At 40.9% G+C, this 8076-nt stretch overlaps 2 protein-coding genes across 2 annotated transcripts in view; one reads left to right on the top strand and one right to left on the bottom strand.

The window, feature by feature from the left end:
- Nucleotides 1-8076, bottom strand: part of egfem1 (EGF-like and EMI domain containing 1) — a 57193-nt gene that overhangs the window by 19689 nt on the left and 29428 nt on the right. The window contains exons 14-18 of the mRNA XM_074680250.1: nt 7918-8046; nt 6261-6389; nt 5017-5145; nt 733-867; nt 383-517 (exon numbers count right to left, since the gene is read on the bottom strand). Of these exons, the coding sequence (XP_074536351.1) occupies nt 383-517; nt 733-867; nt 5017-5145; nt 6261-6389; nt 7918-8046 (657 nt within the window). The remainder of the gene's footprint in view (nt 1-382; nt 518-732; nt 868-5016; nt 5146-6260; nt 6390-7917; nt 8047-8076) is intronic.
- Nucleotides 1637-5157, top strand: LOC141798354 (EH domain-containing protein 2-like). The gene is made up of 6 exons (XM_074680251.1): nt 1637-1988; nt 2139-2315; nt 2535-2632; nt 3051-3463; nt 3561-3725; nt 3817-5157. The coding sequence occupies exons 1-6, from the start codon at nt 1768-1770 to the stop codon at nt 4372-4374; spliced, it is 1632 nt and encodes a 543-aa protein (XP_074536352.1). The 5' UTR covers nt 1637-1767; the 3' UTR covers nt 4375-5157.

The raw sequence follows: 8076 nt of genomic DNA, 5'->3' as shown, positions 1-8076 counted from the left end.
AGTTTTTTTGTTTAATTGTTATTTTAGTTTTAGCTCCTGTGTTTCCTCATTTTAATTAAAGCCAGCGTTTCCTCAGTCCTCTAATTCTGTTTTCTTTCAGAATTTCCTTCTAATGTCTTTGTGTGTTTCAGTAAGTGAGTGTGTATATTAAGTGTGGTTTGGGGGAGGGGGGTTTGCAGGGGTCTTGTGTTTTCATTTTATGAAATAATGCAATTTTTCTGCTCTTTATTCCACTTCTTGTTATTTAATTTTAATTTTTACCCATGTAAAGCTGTTTGTATTACAAAGTCCTGTATGAAAAATGCTATTCAAAAAAAGTTTGATTGATTGATGTACACCATGTTGCTGTACTAACGTATGAAAACAGCTTTGTGTGTCTCACCCAGCTGACATTTTTCTCCGTAAAGGCCTGCAGGACATCGCTGGCTGCACTCTCCAGTCCTGGGGTCACATAACCCTCCGCCTGGACAGTCACATGGCTGCTCACAGCCAGCGCCAAAGAATCCCCGCTCACATTCTGCACAGGGAATATCCAGATACAAAGCACAGTGAGGATGAAGAGAGGAGTCTGTTGCATTTAACATTTTAAAATACTTCAGGACACCAGAGTATAGTTACTTTAAACACACAGATAAATAACGTACATCTAGCATTGCTATAGACCTTACAACCTGTAAAAGTGCACTAGCCCATCTTTCAGTTTGAGGATCTCGTTTTAGGAAGTACTAATACCTTTCTCACACTGTGGCCCCTTGTATGCAGCCTTACAGAAACAGCTCCCTGTCTTAGGGTCACAGCCAGTGGAATGTTCTTGAACGCAGTCACATTCTTTGGAACAACCAGCGCCGTGCGTCCACCTGGGGCATGCTGAGGGGAGGACAGGATCAGTTTGAAAACAGACAAAGTGCATGAGTCCAGTTAGACGAGCACTGAAAGGATGAATACTTTCAGTATATACTCATGTTTGTATGAGGCTGTGCAAAAAAAAATCATGCATGAATTCAACTTAAAGACATATGACTAATAAGATACACAGCCAACAGAGAGACTTCTCTGACTCAACTCCAGATAAGTTTGTTTTAAAGGTTAAGACAAGAAAACAAATTAACCTTGCACTTGTTGTTTCTGAAAACTCAGGTAGTCATAGTTAATCAGTGGGAAAATGTCTGGATGGCACATTCTTTACTCTCAGCTTACATTTTATTATAAGAAAACAGACACACCCAACCACCATGTTATCACAACGTCAAACCTCTGCTGTTAATGTCATGTGACCACCTCCTTTTGCTCTAAAACTGATGTTCTATGATTCATCACTACTGCTGTAAGATAAAGACGTTTATTTGAGAACCAGCTGGCGATTCAGGAAACAAATTTCCTGCAGTTCATTATGTTGGCTCTGGTTTCTGCACACTTTCTCACACTAACTGTGCGATTGTGAGACTTTAAAAACTGAAGCAGAGCCATATCCTTGCTTAACGCTCAGGACAATTAATCTGCATGTTTTTAGCCAAGTCTGTCTCCACTCAGCAATAGAAAAACTGAACTCCACTCCACCCTGTCCCTCTCCACATTGGCTTTATGTTAGATGCAGCTGCAGGCTCTGGTTACACCCTCTCCACCCTCTTAATGTCCCGCTGCAGGATGAAGCAGACAGCTGTGAGAAACTGATAATATTGCTCGTGCACATTCTTCCATCGTTCTGTTTGGTGTTTGAAGAGTGAGCAGCTTCTTTACTGAGAAATCAAGAGGAGTTAATTCATCGACATGTCCATCCGGAGGTTCAGGAGCAGCCCTAAGACACTGGGGGATGTTAATTTGGTGACAGAGGAGCTGAAGAATCTTTATTATAAGAGGCTGCTGCCTATTGAGAAATACTATTCTTTCCATCACTTTCATTCACCCAGCTATGAGGATGCAGACTTTGACAACAAACCAATGGTGTTAGTGATGGGTCAGTACTCGACAGGGAAGACAACTTTTATCAGGTAAGAAAAATACCCTCCTTTCTGCATGCATCTGTAACATACAGTATAGTATGGTAAGTCCACGGTAAGTGCATGTGTTACACAGAGTACTGAAGTTCTGTGCTGGGGAAACTAATGCTGGTCATAGTTTTGGCTTTTTCTTCACTTTAGGTATCTGGTAGAGCAAGATTTCCCAGGCAGCAGAGTGGGACCAGAGCCAACCACTGACTGTTTCACTGCCCTCATGTATGGAGAGACAGAAGGGATCATCCCCGGTAATGCTCTCACAGTGGATCCAAAAAAGCCCTTTCGCAACCTGGACCCCTTTGGAAACACATTTCTCAACAGGTGAAAAAATATTGATAGTGAATTGATTGAGAGTATCCATTGGTATTCCTGGCATCCCCTCTCTTTTTTTAGACATATTTGACTATTATCTACCCTCACCAGAGAAGTAGTACAGTGAAAAACTGTAATTTGAAGCTAGGCCACCTTCATATAAGAATCTTAAGCTGTATTGCCACTGTCAGTTCTATTTTGGCTTTTTGTTGATAAATGTTCTTGCAGATTTCAGTGTGCTCAGATGCCCAATAAAGTCCTGGAGAGTATCAGCATCATTGACTCGCCGGGCATCCTAACAGCCGCTAAAAGAAAGCTGAGTCGAGGTGAGACCTTTAATTTCTATTTTCATTACATTTTTTTTTTTTTTACTCCAAGTTTTCTTCTTTTTTTTAAGTTTAAAGATTTAAATATGGGATTCATTTCTGCTGTCAGTGGGATTCAAATTCCTGCCTGAAGAAAAGCAGGAGAGGTAACACAGAAACACTTGAGCCCAGCATATTTCAAACCTTTTAAGACAGAAGCCCAGCAGCTGAAAGTAATATCCCAGTGAGTAGGGAGGAGACAGATAGTTAGTAACTCAGTCTCTCCTTTGTTTTGGGGACACATTAATCTATGGGTGTAGCTCAAATGGCTCTAAATCCAGAGAGGACCACTGGGATATTTAATGTTCTCTCACTCTTCAGACAGATAGGCTCGCCCCATTTCATACAGTGTTAATGAAAACCCTGTGTTTTCCTGCAGGCTATGACTTCCCAGCAGTGCTGCGTTGGTTTGCAGAGCGTGTGGACCGGATCATCCTGCTGTTTGATGCACATAAACTGGAGTTCTCTGATGAGCTCACTCGGGCCTTTGGGGCTCTGCTTGGCTATGAGGACAAGTTGCGTGTGGTTCTCAACAAGGCTGACAGGGTGGACTCCCAGCAGCTGATGAGAGTGTACGGCGCCCTCATGTGGTCGCTTGGGAAAGTGTTTCGAACGCCTGAGATCTTGAGGGTTTACATTGGGTCTTTCTGGTCCGAGCCGCGGCAGGTGTGTGACCATTACCAGCTGATCGAGCTGGAGGAGGAGGATCTGCTGAGTGACATCAGGAACCTGCCTCGCAATGCTGCAGTTCGAAAGCTGAACGACCTGGTGAAGAGGGCACGCTTAGTACGGGTAAGAGATCTCAATTCTCTCTCCACCAACATGAGGTCTGTACTTTTAAGATGCTGTAAAGATGATCCCCTGGCTTATTGAGTTTCTCCTTCTACAGGCCCACGCCCACATTATCAGCTATCTGAAACAGGAGATGCCAACCATTTTTTGCAAAGAGAGTAAAAAGCACAACTTGATTTATCAACTTCCTGTGATTTTCAACAAGATCCAGCAACAGCAGCGAGTCCCTGCAGGAGACTTCCCTGACTGCACCAAGATGCAGGTTAAACATCTCTGTTAAAATACCAAATTTAAAAGGTAACTAAGTACCTAAATATGTGTCTGAACCTGAAATGTGATTGCTTACTTTACAGGAGAAGCTTCTAGGTCAAGACTTCTCAAAGTTCAAGACCTTGAAACCAAGTCTCATGGCTTCCTTGGATAAACTTCTGTCCACTGACATAGCCAACCTGGTGCCTCTGCTCCAGCAGCAAGAACTGAGGAAGAAATCCCTCCATGGGGTCTTGGATGGGGAATTTTTAGGCACATTCAAACGTGGGGATTTGAAAAGAGACCCTTTCAAGGAATTCAGGGATGACGAGAGCAGTGAGGTGGATTTCGATGAGTGGGTGGTGGAGAAATACAAGCCCAAATACGATGAGATTTTCTACAACCTCAGTCCAAATGAGGGAAAGCTGAGTGGTACCAAAGTCAGAGAGTGGATGACAAGCACGCTGCTGCCTAACTCTGTACTCGCTCACATCTGGAGGCTGTCGGATGTTGATGGCGATGGCATGCTGGACAATGAGGAGTTTGCTTTAGCAGTTCATCTCATTGAAGGAAAGTTGGAGGGTTACTGGCTTCCCCGAGAGTTGCCGTCTCATCTGGTGCCTCCAACAAAACGGCAAAGTAGGGCCAGCGATGAGGAGTAATGAAGAAAGTCGGGGCTTTCTGTAGATAATTTGTACATATTTCCTATACATGAATGAAACTGATGCGTGTTTCACTTTTTTGAAACACTGAGATTCCTCTACTTTTGTAGCTCTGCAATGTAGACCCTACATTAATAACTTGACTTGTCCAGGTATGGGCCACAGGATCACAACATTTTTTTGTGTATCTTAACTTGTATCTCTATCTGAAGAGTACATCTATGCAACATATATAGAGCATAAACAGCCCTGATTTTTACATTTAGGTAGCATTTAATCCTCCACAAAGATAACAAACTGTGTAGTGCCTGTTCATGTAAATGAGACACCGTAATCCATCTGTATGTTTGTCATCAGGATACAAAGTCTTTGAGGTGAAGTATTCACGTCATATTTTTCATGTCATAGTTCCCTGTTTCATTAACTCGTATACTGGTTGACATAAAACAATTACAGCAGATCTAGGTTGTATCATACAAAGTGTAAGTCACTCATATCTCATACTGTCTCATTCTAGTGTTTTTTTTATTTTGGTGGTATTAAACTTATGACACAAAATTGATTGTTTGAAACAGTATAACTACATAATCATTATCCAAGAGGTGTCAGTTACAAAGTTCAGGGTGTTTTTTTTTTACTCACGCAGGTGACAGAAGCGTCCATATAGTCCTGGAGAGCACAAACAGCCACCATACAGACGGTGACAGTGACCATTGTTGGGACAGTTACACTTTCTCCTGCAAAACCTCCCGAAATAACCTCTCGGACAACCTGCCAAGATAAAAACACACACTTGAAGATTGGTTTTAGTACAGTTAAGTCCATTGTGAAAGTTAAACATTCAAAAAAGTGTTGTAAAAATTGAAATCAAATGTTAGGGCAAAATGCCCATCTGAAATAAACTTAGCACATGAGGTAAGGATATTTGGGTTTGCTCAGTAATTTCTTTGTTGTACTGATTCTTCTTGGTTATAATTCTTATAATGTTGGAAAGCAGAGTGCAAAATCACCATTAGATTCATGTCACATATTCACTAAACAGTTTTGTTTTGACCACTTTTCACAGTAGAATAATTCTAAACTGATGGACACGTCATCAAAAATATGACATTATAATTTGTATACTGTCGTATTCTTAACTGTTAACTAGTTATTTCATTTGAGATTCAATATTCTATGTATATTAAAGGTGAAAAGGCATCAATTCTGTGGTTATTTAACAAATTTAATCAATTAACAGTTTTTATTACGGGATTCTATCAAAGGCTTTTTTATTTCACTGAAAGTAGTTCAAACCTGCCATTCCTTCAGTTAAAGGAGCATGTATTTACATTTTCTGAGAAAGCATGGTTGTCATCGTTTCTGCCAATGCGTAGCCTGAGAGTATTTTTTGTTGTTGTTGTTGTTGTTGTGTAAGGACAAATTCAAGCAAGAAAATATTGATGAATCCCAGATCTGTGCTTAAAACATTTGTAGTAACAGTTTAAGCACAAGTCTGAGTTTACAGTATATGTGAGGTCTATTGTAACAACAATGAAATAATTTATCAAACACAAATTTCCTTACTTTTTGAGTTAAGTTAAGTTAAGTTAAGTACACAAAATTAATGTTAGAGTTAGGAAACATTCACTCAAAAGCCAAGAATAAGTTTAAAAAAAATAAACGATTTAAATTCTAAAAATTTTCAAAAAACTCTCCACTACCTTCTCAGAAACTGTAGACTATTTGAAAAAACAAAAGCTATTAAAAATGGGTTTACTTTCTGAAATACTGCTTCATATAAGTGAGTCATACACACACAGAAAATTAGTGTTTTGGAGCTTGGTTGTCCCATTCCCACCAGAGTGTTTAAGATATGTGTGTCTACAGGAAATGAGTGAACAAACCATCCTCGCAGAGCAAGCCCTGCACTCCAGGAGGGCAAAAACACTTCCCAGTCACAGGGTCACACGAGCCTCCATTCTGACAGCGACACAGGCTGTTACAGGCATACCCATAGGTCCCCTGTGAACAAGCTGGAGAGGGAAAAAAAGTGGGTATCATGAGTAAAAGTAACGACAGCTTCATGGCTGCTAATGAATTCAAATGTGAAAAACTTCACACTTGTCCCCACACAGAGAAAGAAAAATAAAATGCATCCAGACATCAGGCTACGCTTGACAGCCAAGATGTCAACACCTTCATCTCCCATCCCCTCAACCCCCCACAGTGTGCTCCCTCCTGACACGTTTAATCTCGTGGATTTGTTGGCTGTTTGAGATGTGCTGAAGTGTTACTATTTATAAAGTTCAATTTTATGGCACACTTTTTTTCCACAAAGGCTTTATATTGCTCTATGGAAGAAAAAAAGGATAAAATACTCCAACAAGGTCATAAATGTTTAACATTCAGATGTGAGGTGTTGATATCACTTGCAACAATGAATTTTGTGTATTTCAAGAAGTGCTGACAAAAAGTAGTTTGGATAGGGTGAAGTAACTCCATAAGTTAGTGTGATTGAACCAAATGTAGGGAGTTACTTCAGGCATGAAAACATATAATACTGTTTAAGTGGCACAAAATGTTCTCGTTTCTACCACAGTGATATGAAGGTTGATAAATTTGGTCCTGTGTTTGACCAGGAATTGGTATAACACTAGGGTTCAGACCACAAAGTTTCCATAAAAGTAAAAGAAAAGAAAATGTTCAGAAAACAAAGTTTAGGTTATATTAAGTTGTAATTAATGAGACAAATGTAGGAAAAAAATTTTAAACTGTGTTTCCATGTTAGTAATGATCCATTTCACAAAATGTATAAAATGGATAAAAGCTGTCAGGTCCCAGTTTCTGACATAACTTTGTAGCATGGCACCTTAAATCTGAATTTAAATCTGAATTTAAACTAAGTATACCCTTTCCTCTTATGTCCTGCTATTTTCAGCTCCTGTTTTCTAGTTCCCATAAAAGTTCTCCAGGTAGTAATTTGGCTCGTCCTCTCCACCTAAAAAATGTAGCCCATGTCCAGACCATCACCTCCAGGGTGTGTATCTGAAAGCTGCTACCTCAGGAGCGTGTTCCTGCCGGTGACAGATTGCTCCTAATGGACTTGTCCCACGTGGCTCTTCTCTTATGATTACCAGCCTGACTCAGGTTCAGACCAGAGACAGCCATTAATCATGGAGCAGGATGGGAACAATGGAGCCTTGCTTCCTCACCCAGTAGTGGACATCCTTGGCCTCAGGCTGTGCTCTTGCTGTGGGCCCTGGCTTTGCTCCAGCAGCAGACAGATTGATTCCCTCGGTGCTCCTGTGTTCTGGAGACCGTAAACAAGCCAGCCTCCCACGCAGTGAGGCAGACAGGTTTTGATACATAGCCCCAGATCGATGCGCACAGGGAGCTATCTCTTTGCTCTCTATTAAACTGCACCACATTGCAAAAAAGTAAACCAAACAGAGCTGGAGGAGGACGTCCAAAATGGGTTGCATGTGCAACATGTGTGGGCACGTGACAGACCAGAGAATTATTCCTATTAGTTTATAGTTCAGACACAGCAAACGTACTTACTCTCATTGCAGATGATCCCAGTCCATCCAGGTGAGCATTCACATCTGTCTCTGTTTTCACCACACTCTCCATTCACACAGTCTTCACAGCTCACACTGCAATCATCACCGAACGAGCCATCGAAACACACTGAAAGATAATGAAATCAATGTTCCGTGT

The sequence above is a fragment of the Halichoeres trimaculatus genome, unplaced genomic scaffold (assembly GCF_033239565.1).
Source record: "Halichoeres trimaculatus isolate MK-OKI-2021-1 unplaced genomic scaffold, fHalTri1.1 fHalTri1_scaffold_9, whole genome shotgun sequence".
Lineage (NCBI taxonomy): Eukaryota > Metazoa > Chordata > Actinopteri > Labriformes > Labridae > Halichoeres > Halichoeres trimaculatus.
The sequence above is the reverse complement of the archived record's forward strand: the minus strand, read 5'-3'. Positions and strand labels throughout refer to the sequence as shown.